General features: G+C 35.3%; 1 protein-coding gene across 2 annotated transcripts in view; it reads right to left on the bottom strand.

Annotated features, from left to right (window-relative positions):
• The window catches only part of SCFD1 (sec1 family domain containing 1), a 50,681-nt gene that overhangs the window by 9,710 nt on the left and 23,099 nt on the right, over positions 1-17,872 (bottom strand). For both annotated transcript variants that reach the window (XM_065838781.2, XM_071809372.1), the window contains exons 15-20: positions 12,972-13,068; positions 9,105-9,175; positions 8,147-8,226; positions 7,520-7,582; positions 6,428-6,503; positions 4,205-4,258 (exon numbers count right to left, since the gene is read on the bottom strand). In XM_065838781.2, the coding sequence (XP_065694853.1) occupies positions 4,205-4,258; positions 6,428-6,503; positions 7,520-7,582; positions 8,147-8,226; positions 9,105-9,175; positions 12,972-13,068 (441 nt within the window). The remainder of the gene's footprint in view (positions 1-4,204; positions 4,259-6,427; positions 6,504-7,519; positions 7,583-8,146; positions 8,227-9,104; positions 9,176-12,971; positions 13,069-17,872) is intronic.

The following is a 17,872-nucleotide window of genomic DNA, read 5'->3' as shown; positions in this document are numbered from 1 at the left end:
TACAAGACAGATCAAACTCTGCTACTGTTACATAACTTACCCTTTTCATTTTATGATTTATGACTATTATTAAACTAAAATTAAGTTCGTGAAGAAGAAAGGAGTTCCACAAGAATTTGAAAAGTCTGACTGTCTAAACTATATGAAAAATTTCTTTCTTCACACAAAACACTGAGGCACTTCCAATATTTTTATTGGCAACAAGCAGGATTTTTGCCAATTATTACAGATGAAAAACAAAACTTCTTAGTAACTCCTTCTGACAACTACTTGGCTTTCTTCTCTTTCTATAGAACTACATTTTCACCCAGGTACTGTGAAGTTTAGTTTGTGGATAAACTGCATGCAGGACCACAGCAGATTTCATCTGGGTGCTTGCATACAAGATCTCTGTGCTTTGATGATTCTGTAGAGCAGAAGTAATTCTTTTTAGGTAGTACACAGATTACCTGAGGAATTTATTAGAGCTCACAAAGCAAATACTACAAAATATTCAGTATATGTGGTGGTTACACACACAGAAAATAAATCTATTTGATATTAAAGACTTTCATGTAATTAGATAAAACAAGTCTCTTATCCTCAGGATTGGCTTTCAATAAAAAAAAAAATAACGTAGATCTCATTTCACACTGAATCTCTGTAAAATGCTTTTATATGCTCCACTGGGAATTTCAACTGAATTTGTAAAGTCTGCCAGCATTCCTGATTTTGGCAGCCTCGTACAGAAAGCTGGTGTTGCGACTTTGAAGCAATGAGAGCGCTGGGAATGGACAGATATTGCTACACTAAAACTGAAAGGTATTTGAGAAACCTTTAATTCTGACAAAGAGATGCAACGTCCCCACTTGTCAGAAAGAATTACAGATTAATGCCAGAACTAACATTAGAGTTAAAAACCCCAATATTACTGAACATATTACTGCCGTTGTTTCTTTCACTGTGGGCTTGTGTAAGTAGGCATGCGAGAAGTGGTAAAGTAGTAGAAATGTGATAAAATAGTTCATTTTTTCTGTTGTTTAAATACACCATTCCTGCTGAAATCAGTTCTGAGGGTTCAGGGAAAGAAATCCTCCTAGATTTTATTTGCTTTAAGAAATAGCTAGTCTGCCAATAAAAACAACTGTATGGCGGTTTCCTTACATACAACTAAATTTGTGAATTCACTAAGCTATTCAAGAATAAAATTAATTCTTTTGAAATTGTAAACTTAATTTTCAAGATTTCAAATTAAAATGCAAAAAGACCCGTGGTCATATCCTTGATTTTCAGCCTGTATTTGTTTTTGTGCAGGATCTAACATGACTAGTTGGACTAAGGAAATGCCTCTTTTTTATAATTTGTCATTGTAATGCATGAAAGGCAATGTATGAAAGGTAATGTAGATCCTTAGCCTGAAAAACACCGTATTTACTGAAAGGGACGATATTGACTAAAATACATTTCCATTCATATACATCACAAATAAGATTTACCTACTCTTAAGTCAACACAGACACACAAACTGTAGTGACAGAGGCTAAAGCCCTTTGGAACTTTGTCATAAAAATATTAAAGGTTTACTTATCAAAGATTGTCCTTACTCAAGAATCAAGCCATTTTGTGGAAGACACTTAAAAGAATCTCTATAATTCTACAGTAAGTGGTGCTCAATTTCATATCAATGGGTTAAAATTTGTGTATACTTGACAACATTATCTTTTTGTGTTACGAAGATTTAAGGTTTTAATCAATCTCTATTTAGTGATACCAAAATGAAGCAAGCATGTTATTAGATTTATGAAGAGAACATTTCGTTATGAAAACACAATGCCAAAATATATTGCCTAAAAACATGATTCAACCAATAAATGTTACTATTAAAAAAAACCCAACAAACCAAATGAACAAGTAATGGATTACTTTATGGTCACTAATGAAAGTTTCTGAATAAATACTTCAAGAAAAAGTTTAACTATAGTTAAACAATCTAGACAAATTTTAAAAATTACAGGACAGTATTATTGCCCATAAGAACTGTTCCATCTGTTCCTGCTTCTGAAGGACTTGGAAAGTGCCGGTGGGGACTCACTTGTCCTTCCTGGGTAGCCCTGCCTGTGAGACAAGCAGCAGCAGGCACAACTAACACCCAAAGTGATTTACAGACAAGAGTTTTGCACAGCATATCATTCTGAACAAATTTAAAATTTCATTTCAATTGACAATCGTATTTGCGAATGTTGGTGGTACAAGCTGTACTTTTCATATATTTACCTTCTCGCATTTTATATTTAGAAAATGATTTAAATTATTTACATTCACTGTAATAATTGTTTGACTTCTCAGTAATCTAATTTTGCATTATGACTTCTATCTGCGTGTACATTTCATAAACTGATCACGGTGGTCAGTACAGTTCAATGAAGTATAAAAATCTTAAACTTCCCCCCTCTCTACTGCCACCTTGTATTTTGCCTGCAGTGCAACAGTTTTCTATTCTGGGGAATAGAAAAGGATGTCAAATATCAGAAGATGAACAGAGGCCACAGTGGTGTATTTTATACATTGCTGTTTTCCAGATACAATTTCACTTCTGCTGATGGTACAGCAAGTCCAAACTTACTCCACAATGACTCTCTGGCTTGCTTGTTAGCTGGAACTTACTCAAAAAGTCACTGTCAGTTTTCCTACAGGTTTAGGAGAATCATTCTTTAGGGCTTGCCTGGACTCCCGATGACTTGAAAAGCAGGATTCCCTGTTCTGGGCCACGAATTCCAGTCTCTAACCTGGCAGTGAAACATGAAGCCTCCATCTGACAGACTGGCTCAATCTCTGCATTTTCAACTGAGAAGATCAATGTTTTCTCTAAATTATCAAAGTGATTGTGGCAGTTTTCTGCTAAGTGAAATGTGACAGCATCTAGTCAGAAAAAAAGCCCCATACAACTTGTAAACTTTTCCAAATCAATTCCTGAACTTGTAGCCTGAGGGAACTAGTGTTTATTTTTAAAAAAATTGTTTCACTTTTGACCTACATGTAAGTTATCTGTAGTTTTTAATTCCAGCGTTCTGCCTTAAGTATTCTGAGTGACCTCTACTGGTTGACTAGACAAAATTAGCCCTGTACAGCTTTCCAAGTCTTGAAAATAAGGACAACAATCCACGGCCACTGAAAGTAGTGTCCATTTCTTTGTTCGTTAAGAGAAAGCAATTTTTTTGCTAACCATCATGACATATATTAGCTATGATGTACAGTTTAGGAAACGACAGGATTACTTGCATGTTGATAATTTTCATATTTAACCATTATTTGTCTCTCTTTACATACAGTTAACACGTGAAAGTGGAGTAAGAAGAACATTTTGAATCTACTAACCACTGTGAGATATTAGAACTGTATCTCTGTCTGAAGCTGAGGCCATTAAAACAGGAAGAATGATACGATGTGGCAAACACATTAAAGCTTGCTAAATTACTTTTAACAGGTGATTTTTTCCAGAACAAGTTTGTGCAAAGGACAGTTTTACATGAGAGTTCTGACAGAATGAAATACATAGAAAGGAAAAAAAGCCTGCTTTGACTATACACTGTGTGTAAAAGACTTAGGGCTATTTTTAGCTGCAAGTCTAGCAAACGTCTTGACTATTTAGCCAACATTTAAGTGTTTCAAAAGTTTGTAACTTACGTAAGTCTGAACAAATGTTGACAGAAACAAGGGGAAAAGAGGACTTCTCTGACACAAAACCAAGTCCGCTTGCAAACTGAAAGACTGCAAGAGTACTAAATATTTTCCTCTAAACAACATAGCCTTAAAGATGAAGGAAACAATTTTCTCTTACATACCTCTCTGGAACTACTTTAATTCTGAAATTGCGCTCTTATTTAAAAAAAAAAAATCACCTTGATGCAAAGAAAATTTCAGCCCACAGTCTAAATTTAAATTTAGGGGCAACAGAAACTCAGTACTGCACAAGGTTTACAGAAACTTAGAATAAGGAAAACCTCAAAAACATCAGTTCCAATGAGACACAGTAAATTGTCATTGTTAAGAAGCTACTTTTATGCAAAAAAAATCTTATGAAATAGTTACGAAAATGGTTCTATTCTTGAGATACTTTGTGATTAGATGTAACTGCATTATCATGAAAAAAGTAGCCATACCACATATCACAGCCTCAAGAGTTCATTTGTTCTGCCTCTTTCCACATGAAGGCACTTATACTCACAGGGTTTGACTTCATCTCCATAAGGTTGTCCAAAATACGTGTGACTGGTAAATTCTGTAAAACATAACGCAAAATTAATGGAATGCTGAAATGCTTACTAAGAATTATTCACAGGTATACATTAACTAAGGAATAGTTTACATTTGAAATACTACTTTAAACAGTAACTTTTTTTAAAGGTTGAGCATTTTTATCATCACCTAAATCAGCTTTCTGTACAGAAAATGCCACTGTCTGAGAAGCATCTAGCTAGCGGATGAACAGAAAGTGCAAAAAAAGTGTGAAGATGGGATCAAGAGTTGTATTTAGGTATTACCAATATATGCAGATATGTGATGATATTCGAGTTCTTATTAAAAAAATACTGCACAATTTAACAAAAGAATTTTAATGCTAAAGATGAGAATGTAATGTGATTCTAAAAAAGAACTACTGCTGTGAAAGAAATGAGTAAAAAAAGCAATCCTTGGCAAAAATGTTTCATTGAACTGGAAAGGAATAAACTGAGGTGAGATTCGAGATGACTTTTCATTATTTAAGATGGAAAATGTCAGCTTGGACAAAAGATTTGAAGTATTAAACAGTCAAACCACTTTAGTTATAATAAACTGAGGGACAGGTTACATAGGAACGGCATTGGAAATGTGTCTTGTTGACAGAATATATCAAAAAAGGACATTCCAAAGGATGACCTACAAATAACACTGAAAAACAACTAGTAAAAACCAGTGTAAATCCGTGAACGATCGAACAAGAAATAAAAAGTTAACTTTAACAGAAACACCACAGACCTACCTCAAGCTTAAAACTATGAGGAAGAAGAATATTTTATCTGGCTACGCCAAAACAGCTGGAGAAGGAATTTAAAGTCACCAAAAAAAAAATCCTGAAAATATTGTGGCTTCTTACTCAGAACTCAAAACAAAGCAAGTTATTTTGTCAAGAATAATACTGAATTTTTAAAGCTACACATATTAAAAGACAAAATGTTTAACACAAGAAGAAACGGAATATAATTATTATCTACTGTTACAAGTAATAGTTTACATGAAGATCTCTAGAAAATACACATAGAAAATACACAATACATAGAGGCAAGCTGCATAGTAAAAGGTTTCCTCAACCAAATTTCATGACATACTGCTGGCTTGTAACCATGCAATGTAGCTTACCATATCTAGTCATAGTGAAATTCACACAAAACCAATTTTTAATTTTTTTTTCATGTGATAGCTGATACATGTCATGCATAAATTATGTGTATAACAGGATGACTAAAACAAACAACAGTTACAGATTAATGATGTCAAAAAGATGCATATTTAATTAGAGATGAGATTTAATTTTATTTAGTTTTGATGTGCTGCATTTCTAAAATAAATTCTGATTCTTACAGTAAGAATTATACTGCGGCGAACAATGTTTTTCTTAGAAATCTTGATGCCAAAATATTACAGAATTAACATTGTTAACTGTAAATATTTATTGCTATCCGACAAAAGCGCACATTGGAGAAATTACTGTGTCCTCTACAGGGAAGCAAGCTTCTAGGAACCACAATTCAAAATTTCAGCTACAACAAGTTACACAACCAGTGTCTTTCTCTTTGTTGTCTGTTTTCTTTTCAGGTGTGTACATTGAAATTTGTATGCAAGTCATGCTCAGAAATATTTTCTAAAGTTAAGTGAATATTTGAAGGTAGCCATGTCATTATAAACACACTTTTTGATTTTCAAGCACATTTCATGATTATGGTTGCTGTACATTAGTTATGTGGGAAAACTAGAAATGCTTGAATTTTAATTGAACAGAGAATGAACACACTCAGCCTTTCAGTCACTCTGGAATAGATGCATTTAATACATGCTGTTCTAAATAAAGACATGGAGGGGTGTTCTTGGTGTTTATGAAGGTCTAGTCTATTTTGAGTATTCCACAGCTGCTCTTTTTATAGTGCTAAAAATCAGTCTTAATCACACATACTGGAATCTAATTCCTCACAAACAGAGGCATTCAAAGAAAGTTTGAACATTTATTAATTACTTATCTAAAAACTGGAAGGTACAAAGTGATGCAGCTATCCATCAGCAGAGGTTGATGTTTGTTTGTTTTTACAGTACAACTAATTTTATTAATATAACAGAGGTACTGAAAGTTGTTTTTCTAAATCTTCACAATCCTCATGTGATAGACTTTTTAAAAAATTGTTTTTTATAAACTTACTTGCTGCTTCAATACCAAGTTCTTCACTCCTTCCATTACATACTGTGATCCTGTATTCATAACACGTGAAAACAGACTGAAAACCAAAAAAAAACCCGTGATGTGTAAGACCTTATTTTTTTCATTTGCATTCCAAAGCTTTATGCTGACATCCAGTTCCCACTAAAGTTGATAAGACTTAAGTAGCAAATCATTCAACTTGTCATGAAACATATTCTTCAAACCACATGGCAACCAAGCGTAGGGGAAGCCACCTATAATGCAGCAGTTAGATATTCACCTATCAACAGGAGTCCTGAGTTCTAGTCTTTAATCCATTGAACCGTTTATTTTTGCAAGTTCAGTAATGTGAAGATTTGAGTGCTCCTTTTAAGCGGGTGTCCTAAGCACCAGAGTTAACAGAGATGCTCAGTGTCTACACCCAACTAAACAGCAATTTTTCCACAAGAGACAGCACTGGAATTCTCTCTAAACACACTGCACCACAGTTTCCTTATAACAGTGACAGTGCATTCCTGTAAGTGAAGTTGGTAATGAGGATTCAAATCCTTTCAAGCATGAAAAGATCCAAGTCCCATAACCTGTATGGGATATATGTATGCTTAGCTCAGCCATTATCTTTTCATGTCCTGAAATAAATAACTGCACCTTTCAACAAGCAGACAGACATCCAGTCTAGGCAAGCTAATGAAAGAGCAGCATGTTCTTGCATCCCTGACAGTATCCAGGCCCTGGAGGGAACCAGTTTTGAATACACAGGGCTGTTCTCATCTTCTTCCATTGACTAAATAAAGCTCAAAATGATGGCTGTCATAGATCCGTTTCCTGCTGCCGAATTCTCCTATCTGCAGGTGCAGATGTCACTGTATTAGGTTACTTTATGTATTTAGTCACAGATCATTTTATTTTCCTGTGTGTAAGTCCTATGCACTGTTAAGGGGAGATGAGTGCTTGGAATTGTCTGTAACTTGAAACTTTTTACAAACAGGGAAATGTTTTATTCTAAGCCTTGTACAGCACTAATCACACTTTCAGTACTACTAAAATAAGCTAAAAGAACCCAAAGACTTAGAGAAAATTAACCAAGCATACCCTAAAGGTTTAGGCGTAGTGTTTCCATAGCTGGCTGGAGCCGAAGCCATCTTAGTGAAAGCCCTGTGAAAGCAGGGACAAAAACCAAACGTTCACGTCATGGCACACACTGCTATAGAATGTTTCATTCTGGTCATCTGAAAGTAAGAAGAACTTCCGCTTCTCAAACTCTCAGGAAGTAACTATGTATTACATATATCCCTCTTGTCTAGGAATACAACAGTTTAGGAACTGAAAGGAATTACATTTTATACTTAAAAGACAAAGTCTTATTTTGATACCATACAAAACTGGAGTAAATGACAAGCAGCATGGTCCTTTGGCATGAACCAAAAACACTTGGGAATCAGAACGTGCATAACTTTTCTTTAATTCAGTAAGTTGTTTCTGTCTTGGATCATTAAATACATTTCTATGTGTCATGTTCAATAGTGTTCTAAACTGGAGTTTAGTTTGAAAATAAGATTTGCATATATTACCATAACTATGACAGCAAAAAATTATTGCAGAATGAATGTTTCAGTATGATTTAGGATGTATAAGAAATAACACATAATTCTTTGACAACAAGGCTGAGTTCTGTAAAATTACCCAGTTATATCCTCATGTAGGAGAGAAATCACTTACTTCCACTGTTTTATGTAGTTCAAAGGAGCAAGATTACAACCTGCATCCATCAACGCTTTTTTATACTGTTCCAAATCAATCTGAAATTATGAAGTAGAGAATTGCAACAGGTTGAAACTACTCTTAACTCTCTTTATGTTGAAAGACAAGATATCCTTATATTAAATAAGTTATAGCATTAACCAAAGTCTAAAAGTAATTATGAGTCTTAATCCCATCTACCAAGTATGAAAATATAACTGAAAATGATTTTTTTAAATAAACTTAACAATATTCATGGAATAAAATTCTGTGCACTTTCAGATATGGGAAGTCTTTCATATTAGCATCTTTTAAAAGCCTGACAGAATACTGGTTTCTGTAAAATGTCACAACAGCAAATAATAAAAATTAAGAGGAGTTAATATACATCTGCAAGAATACTTTCTCTTTGCCTAACCCAACATATTTTTTCTACCACATAATATTTCTACAATAAAAATCATCAGAAGTTCAAAAGAAATACTAAGAAATTGTTTCCCGAATTATTCAGACATTGACACAAGAAGCACTTCAACTTTATTCATCTACTAGTCAACTGACCAAATTATTCTTGAATATACAAGGATGGAATGAAAAGAGTCACCTTAACGTCTTGGTTTATCTACTTCTACTGAGCAGCGGAGCAGAATAATAGAAAGCATGTCAAGCTGTGTCTTGCAGTAACTCTGAACTAAGTATTTCAAAAGATAATCTTCCTTCTTACTACTCATTCATATCCTTTCACATCCTTTGAAATGATGGCTGAGCTTTGTGAGCAGATTCTCCAATAATACTACACAATTTATTTAAAAGTTTAGTATTTCCTGGGCATTTCATACTTCACAGAGAATCAGAACTATCTTTTTAGTGCTGAAATGATACAGAAAAATCCTGTGTGGTACAATTTGGTGCTGGCAGCTATAAAGAACACACATACCTCTGAAGGTGCCTGAGCTGAGCTTATGTAATAGATAAGAAATAATCGCATTTTGTCTTCTGGAGTTCCCGCTGCAGTGGAAAAAAAAAAAAAAAATCAATTGTAACTATGCTGCTATGTTAATTGCTCTTCAGTAATTATATATATATATATATATATATACACACACATACATTCAGACCTCCAGTAATGACATTAATCATTATCTATTATATAGCCATAGCCTCGTTCAGTGTATGAAATGGTAGAAAGACATCTAGAAATTTTATTAAAAGTTGGGTTAGACTGGCTCACTGTTTCTGAAAGTTTACTTACATTTCCCCCCCTTTGCTTGTAGCAAATATTATTCTTCAAATAACATACTAAATCAGTTGTGTAGTGGCATGATGTCTTATTTTATGTGGGGGCTGCAAGCATTATCAGGGAGTAGATCAATGAAAGAGGGACTAAAGAAAAATCATAAAAATAAACCCCACAGCATCTTACATTTTAGCTCTACAATTTGTTTATGCAGCTCTATGGTTTACTGTACTGAAAAACTTGAGGGCTGCAAAGGCACTTATACAAACTTCCGGTCAGGAAAAAAATCCTGACCTTCCAACTTGCCTTCAGGAAGGATTTCACCTCCTGAATCATCTTTTGTCACACTGGAGAAAAACACTGCTACAAATTCTTGGGAAGCATTATCAATCAAAATTAATCTCTGACAGATGAAAAGGATGGAAGGCCATCCCTGTATTACTGAAACTATAACCTCCTACAGTAAATTTTGAACACCATCAACTTTTTTCTAGAAGAAAATCACTATTAGTACAGACAAAGATTTCAGAAGTACAATTTCTAAAAATAAATATTTCAAATTTGTAATCCAATGCTTAATTAAAAAAGCTTGATACCTTTAGATATAGTACAATATCTTATTAAAATGCACTTTTTGTACTTGTAAGAAAAACAATTTTTTTTTCAGTTTTTGTTTTGTTTTGTGTTTTCCCCCCGCCTCTATGGAATGTGGATCATGTCAGCAGGGGATCGTTTAATCTAATCTGCAACTTTTGTTTATATGTGAGCATATATTTAGTTTGGCAGAAGTTAAGAGTAAGAGCTGTCATAATGAACATTTATGACTTAGTACAATTTTTTCTGGGAAAGAAGTTCTATTAACCTTTACCAAATACCAGTAAGCCAGAATATCAAGAACTGAAGAAACTTTGTATTATCTAAACCAAAAGCCAGCTTTCAAGGTAGACATCCACTTGGGAGTTCACTTGCTTAAAAAAAGCCCTTGAACATTCCACATATACAGGGTAACTGACTTTGGTTTCTGCCACGGACTTGGAAGCTTCGTTTCTAGCTTGTTCCAGCACTTTGCTGATCACTAAGTTTCAGTTTCAACTGGAATCCCCTGGCACTCAGCAGCATGTCCTTTGCTGGGCCTATACACCGTGTCTTCGAAACTCCCAGAAGGTTTCTGCTTGCAGAGGTGTGATAATTTGTCTTACTAAAAGATAATAAACTTTAAAAAACATCTGTGATAGTATCGTGCACACTTCACTAAATCTTAAGAAAAATCACTTTGTTTGGCAAAAGTACTACACCATACTACTGATGTAAATCATAGCTGTGAGAAACAGCAGTAAGACCTGGGTCAGTTGCCTGTCAAATGTTCACTATATTCTTCTAGGCTATGGTCCGCGACAACATAGAGAGGGGGAGTGCTAAATGTTCTGAAGAAAACTTAACTCGGTAAATCTAGAACAGAACAATTTTATTTTCCACTCAAATCCCAGCCTGCAGCCTTTAGGGCTACTGATTAACTACTACAGCAAAGCAAAGCAGCAGCTCCCATTTTATCACTCCAGGATCTAACAACATCCACTGCCCTGGAGGCAGCTGACAGCCCTGAGCAGCAGATCAGCACAACACAGTGACAAACAGAGGCTGAAGCCTGAAGCTGTTTGGTGGTCAAGTCTGAGTGCTTTTGTGAAGAGCTCTGGAGGTGTCATCGTCCATGGGACAGGCATCCCCACAGATCATGCAAACAAGTGGCTCACCATGGAAAGCACTGGAAGACTAGATGCACCACTCCTTCAAAATACTTTCTGCTGGTATTTCTCAGTGAATCGTGTGATAGGAAGCTGGCCAGTTTTACAAGATGGCGTGCCCAGATATAATAATCGTGATTTAACTTAAATCCTTTTGCTATATAAACTTATTGTAAACCTAGGCAATGCATATGAGATGCTAATGTGCTGCTGTGAACACCTGAACGCTTAGGTTACGAAGGAAAACTCCAGCTTGGAAATCTCATCTTTCTCCTGCATAAAAACCAGGAACTTAACAGGCAGGACTATTGATATGATACATCAGGCTTGGAAAACAATTTGCTTTATACTGCAATCTGAAAACACATAAAAAAATGTGGATTCAGCTAAAAAGTAATTGGTCCAGTAGGAAATACTAGCAAGTGTAATAATTTCTGGTTCTATAACTAAGTTCAAGTGAGCATAAAAGCTGAACTCAAAACAGTACATGAACAGTTAATTCTGAACATGGAAAAGGACTAGTTTGCATTGATCCTTAATGAAAATACAGGTTATATATATTTTTACTAGCTTCATGTTAGCAATGAATGTCTCTACTGAATTACAACAGATTGATGCCTGGCATTAGATTTTCTGAAAGTCTGTTAGTTTCTAGACTTGATCCAATATGAGATCTGTAAAATTTTAGCTCAGATTTCTACCAATCATGTACTATTTCTTCTACTGCCTTTTGATTCTATAGCACAGACACTAATAAAAGATTCTTCTAAACAGTCAGCAGGATTTATATATACTCTTTGCATAAATATGAATCTTTATACAAACTCCAAGCAGACATTATGTCCAGCGTGTAGCTACAAGACTATGCACACAATCGTGCAGTAACAAAACATCTTCTTTAAGAGAATACTGGGAAAAGAGCAGGAACCCCGGGTCTCTGCAATGCTCGAGGTTTGCCAATATGCAGAAAGGCCAGTGGTCGTAAGTTTTACAATCTTGCTCTGTGGGTTATTTTGTTCCAGTCAACTGGTATCAGATGATACTGAAATCTATCAGGGGGCTGTGATGTACCTCAGGTTGTGAGAGGTTGAAATGAGAGGAGATGCTGTGAAAAGCTGAGAACCCATTCTGCTCTCAAGCTTCTACAGAAAGACCCCTAGTGACTCCTGGTAATAAAGAACCTGAATGTCACCCAGTGTGTAAAGATTTGTTATGTATGAACCGCATATGAAATAGAGGCTGGGATGCATTGCTCTGCTCTTGGCTGATGAAAACAGACATGCCACAGTTGAGTCAAGGAGTGCAGAACTTGAGGCGACTCAGTGAACTGGCCAATTTACCTCTCATTTCCCTTCTCTCCACCTTCTCCCATCCCTCTTTCTTCACACAAGTAAGAAGTACCTACATTACAACTCCATGATCTAATAAAATTTTATGAAATGCCCTTTTCCATTCTGTTTATGAGGTATGTAGGTGTCATAAAACATGCAATAGGATTTTAAAGCAGCAGTATTGTTCAGACCACACAATTTCAAGCTACACTAATAAACACTAGAGAAGCACAGAAGTGAAAATATTTTGATGTTCAGAATCAAGTAGTTCAGAAAGCATTTTAGTGGAGCTGCAAAAGTTGCCAATATTTTTGATATTACTCAACCAAAATACTAAACTCCCTAGACTGCTATTAAAAATCAAGAAAAAGCTGTTTTCTTTACCAGTTTTGCACAGTTTACATATAAGCTCTTTACCAAACCTGAAGTCCCAGCAGGTACAGATTTCTTGTACATCTTAAATTTTATGCCAAGTTCAGATTTAAAGTACTCACCATCTGGGTCAGAAATCATGTCCAGAAGAGATTTATCCAGAGTGGATTTACTCATTATTTTTTCCTCGTATTCAAAATACACATCCAGCTTTCGACTCTGTTTAAGAGTAACTGTTATGGTTAACATCATAACTCCGTGAAAGGATATGTATTTCCTCTTTAAAACCCTACATAGTTTCTGTTAGCAAGATTGTTTTTAAAAATTTATTTTAAAAATAAATTATCAGTAAAAATAACTAACGCTTGCACAACAATGTGCTTTTACTGACTCTAAGAAGATTGACACTTATTTAAATTTCATATTAAAAGGAAAAAACAAGTTAAGCAAGGGATGTCTGACATGCAAATACTAAACTGGCAGAGAAGCTTTGTTTTCAACTATGGTTTTGCCATAGCTGAAAACTACATGCTGTCATATGTAGTGTTATGCTGTAATAGCAAAAAATATTGTAGTGAATATTATATCAAATTTATGTTGAACCTCAAGTCCCTCAGTCAACAAGGCAGTTACTCAACCAAGATGAACATGTAAAATTCCTGAATATGTTAAGGCATCATCACAGATTGAAGGCTTGCAATAATTCATACACACCAAAGATGGAGGACTTAATAATTAGATTATCTTGCTAATACCAGAAAAGGAGTCTCTCATTAGACAGTGACACATGCAGACTAAATTGTGAAAAATCATTTTTTTCAGGAGGATGGCATAGGGACTGCACAAAATTAACAAGGCAACAGCTTTATGGAAGCCATGGCATGGCCATGCATGCAACTAGTGACTGCACTGCAATACATCTGCACAAACTGCCAAGCTTTGCACTTCTTGACCATTGTATCATGAACGTACAACGTAAACATAGCAAAATGCATTCCAAAACTTATTTTCAAAACTTCCATGACATCACAGATCACTATGAGCGCTTGAACATTGAACTGTAGCATCAGAACAAATGTTATAACTACTCTGCTTAGAAAACCTTAATATCCCATAACTAAGTAAATCTTGGTGTCTGGACACATCCAGCCACACATTGGCTCAAAGAGGAGATGGGCAGAACGGATCTTGTTGCCTTGGAAGTGTTTTGACTCCATAACATACCCATTGGGAGACCAAAATTATATTGCCAGCATGAGGCAAGAGTCACTGGGGCTTTCCTTGGGTTAAGAGATTCAGGAAATTTTGCCTGATAACATACAACTGTTATGGCACCTTCTAACCCAGGGCACTGGTTGTTGTAATGACAGCAACAGAAAAACTTCACAAGACTGGTTTTCACATGTTTTTGAATTCTACTAAAATTGTGCCTGAGATCACAAATAAGGAAGTGGAATCTTTAAAAATCATTATTTCACACCCCGGCCCCGCAAAAAAAAAAAAAAAAAGAAAAACCCTGTACTTCTCTAGCTAAGGATTTTAGGATATCTCACCTTCTGAGTATTTTAAGTTCATAAAAAAAGAGTTGGAAATGAGAATACAAAAAAAAAGAAGAGGTAAGTCACAATAATATTTTAATACTGAAAGCCTTCGACAATCAGCTAATGATACAGGTAGCTATATAACACTTCTATATCTCACTCACTATCTACTGGACTCATTGAGAAGAGCAGTTACTTGCAGAACAGTAACTTAATCTAAAGCCTTTGTGGAAGCTTGTAATTAAAGTAAATTACCAGGAAGAGTGCTCAAAAAAGGATCACTTGCTACTTCTAGGGGCAGAAGGGTGTCTTCTGTTTGTCATAGTGACAACTACATTTAATGTGTACAAAGTGACAAAAAAGAGCTAGATTTTGTTTCAAGCTCTATTTTCCTTGAGCTCATGTTAGAAGAGCAGTCACAGACAAATTTTGGTAGTTACACTACCGTAAAACCTGTATTTAGGCCAAATTAAAGTGATTACGAGTAATTATGTTATACTAAAGTCCGAATAGAACTGAACTACCAGCCTTTTTGCAAGTCCTTATTTCAGATGCAATTTGGCATTCAGCACGTCAGACACGTTCTGTGACTTCAGTTCTACGGCATCTTGGAGACTGTCAGCTTTATAGTTTCTTTAACTCTCTCTAGTGAGATAAAATAATTGCAAAGAAATCACTATGATTTTTACAGTTTTTCCATTAGATTCACTTGCTTTTTGTGTTTTAGCTACATTTGTATCTCCTTACAGGGAGCTAGATTTAATGTTTTTAATTTTAAAATATTTTTCCCAGACAAAAGGGCAAAATCCAACAAACAAAGGATTGTCTTGAAATGTGGAAATTTAATCTTATTAAGATAAACATATTATTGTTGAATTTGGCAACGCCCTTATTATCTTAGCTGGTGACCTGTTCAAAACAAATTTATTCAGATGGCATGTAAAAATGTACAACATAAAAAAAACCCAAACACTAATTCACTATATTAGTTTACATATCAACTTTTAAATAAAATAATGTAATTCAAACATTCAATACTTTCAATTGTAACAACAAATTTACAGTTGTTAACTTACCTGAGGCATAAACTAGGTAAAATTCTCCTCAATCATGTGCAACCTTACGATTGACCAAGATTGCTGAACAAAACAGACTAACTGCAGCAAAGAAAACTCAATGGTTGTATATATTTGCTACACTTTGAACCTAAACTGAAACATAAGTGGTACATGTACACTCACTCTCTTCAAAAATTTTGGACAATTACTTTTGAAGTGTGAACTTAGTACTCTTCAGGGAAAACAAACAAACTCACTCAACGTCCTAAAACTTCAGCTCCTTAATTTCCATCCACAACAGGGACATTGGAAGTAAGCAGCAACACAAAAGTTTTGAGACTCTCTCTTTGATGCGACGAAAGCACGAACTAAAGTTATGGATCAATATGGTGAGTCTATTCAGCTGCTTCTTCACTAGGTAACTAACAAAGGTTACTGTCAAAGATGCTAACTAGGGCAGTATTTTTCTTATACCGGTTCACCAGGAATTAGATGGTCACCTCAACAAATATATGGATTACTGAATAGCCCTAAACACTACTGGTTACCTTTTGACAGATTTCCCAGATATGCCACATCAATGAGACACTTACTTCCCGAAAAGACAATTTGTCTAAGACGTGTTGATAAGAAGCAGATGTCCCATTTAATTTAATTAAGTACAGTTTTGCTCACTCAATGGCAAACTCAGACACGCCAAGAGGAAAAGCTGGGGAATAGGAGCAAAACAATCCTGTAGATTAAATAGAGAGACAGCAAAGAAAAGGTTCTGATAGGTGCCAAACTGGCAAGCAGAGTGAAGAACAATAATAATAAAACCCAATAATAAAATAAAGATCTGTTTACATGTACAGTTTCTGCCTTTCTGTCTCCTGCTGTTGATTTCCTGCTATGACATCTTGTTCCACACCCCCCTCATTCAGGAGACCTTTCTGGCTGCCAGTTCAGGGACAGGATTTGCATTGCAGTTGAAGCGCTACGCTTCAGCTTGTTTTGACTTTTTTTTTTTTTGGTAAATATATTTGTGAAAGCTTTCAACGTGGCATCTTTAGAAAAAGGCTGTTTGTAGGGCAAAACTTACTTCAGGGTAAATTACTGAAGTGCAAGGGCATCTCTACCTGAGAACCGTACTTCCAAATGAATATAAAATTCCTTCTCTTTTAAGCATCAAAGTGGAAGCAGGACCCATTGAAATCTCTTAGAGAGTCACTTTTGTAAGGACACGTTGGAGAATCTCCTTTTGTCTTTAAAGGACAAAGGTTCTTCCTCTTAGAGAGAGAACATGCAGAAGAACTTTTCTAAGAAATTACTATCTCAAAGATACTGACGGAAAACAACCAGAAATAAAAGCCCCTAGAATAAGTGGGGTGGGTCAGGTAATTACAGTGTGCTCCTGTCAGGAGGAAGAGAAGCTCTGGGAAAAGACTCAAAGTGGCAGCTACAGCCGGTTCCCTTCGACTGAACTGCACAGAATGATGCTGGAAAGGTCACTGCAACTGAACTCTGAAAAAGCTGTTGTCCACTGGAAAGTTACTCAATTATTAGTTCTGAACTACAGAAAAACAGCCTCGACCACTGTGACATGTATACTTCACAAACACATATCATGTCCGTTCACATGGTAAGACAAAAATGTAACTTCATTTAAAACACAACAGTTAAAATGGTGGAATTCCTTTACAAAATATGAATTTGACAATTTGAAAGGTTAGTGGGCAACCAGATAATGGAGCCACTCAAAGTATCAGGCCTGGAGATCAAGCAAAATTAGAGATACATGATAAGAAAATTCTGTAGGAATTAAAAAAAAAAACCAAACCCCTAAACCAAAGAAAAGTAAGTAATCTAAGACCTACAACAATTCACATAAAAATATGCCACTTAAATTCACATGCATAGAATTCTAGCAAGATGTTATGTAATCTACCCCTTCTTCAATTAGTAATATTGGAAAAATGTACATGTACACCTTCTTATATGTCCCTATTTAACATACATCACTAATCCTAGTATTCACATTAAAATGACAGGCAAAGATAAGCATCACCTGAACTCTAAAGCAGCTAGAAAGATTCCCATAATTCTAGTCCTAAGTTTGTTATCTGTTGGGTACAGTCCTTCAGTCACCACCTTCTTCAGAGGGAAAAAAAAAAAAACAACCCACAATCAATGCAAACAAGGATGCATCTGTTCTAAGCACTGACAATAAATACTTGATAGTTCACTTTACGAAGAAAGTGATGCATTCTTTCCATTATTTCACTAAACACTAAGCTGTGCCAGAAAACTGCCAAGACCCCTGAGTATGTGATTAATTCCTGGTTTCCTCTTGCTGTGTCTTAGAAAATGATCCAAGAGAATGTGGAAAGCAGCTGTAAACTGAACACTAAAATTTGACCACAAGAAAAATTAAATTCACTTAGT

This window comes from Patagioenas fasciata, chromosome 5 (genome assembly GCF_037038585.1).
Source record: "Patagioenas fasciata isolate bPatFas1 chromosome 5, bPatFas1.hap1, whole genome shotgun sequence".
NCBI classification, from domain to species: Eukaryota; Metazoa; Chordata; class Aves; order Columbiformes; family Columbidae; genus Patagioenas; species Patagioenas fasciata.
This window is presented reverse-complemented; position numbering and strand designations above follow the sequence as displayed.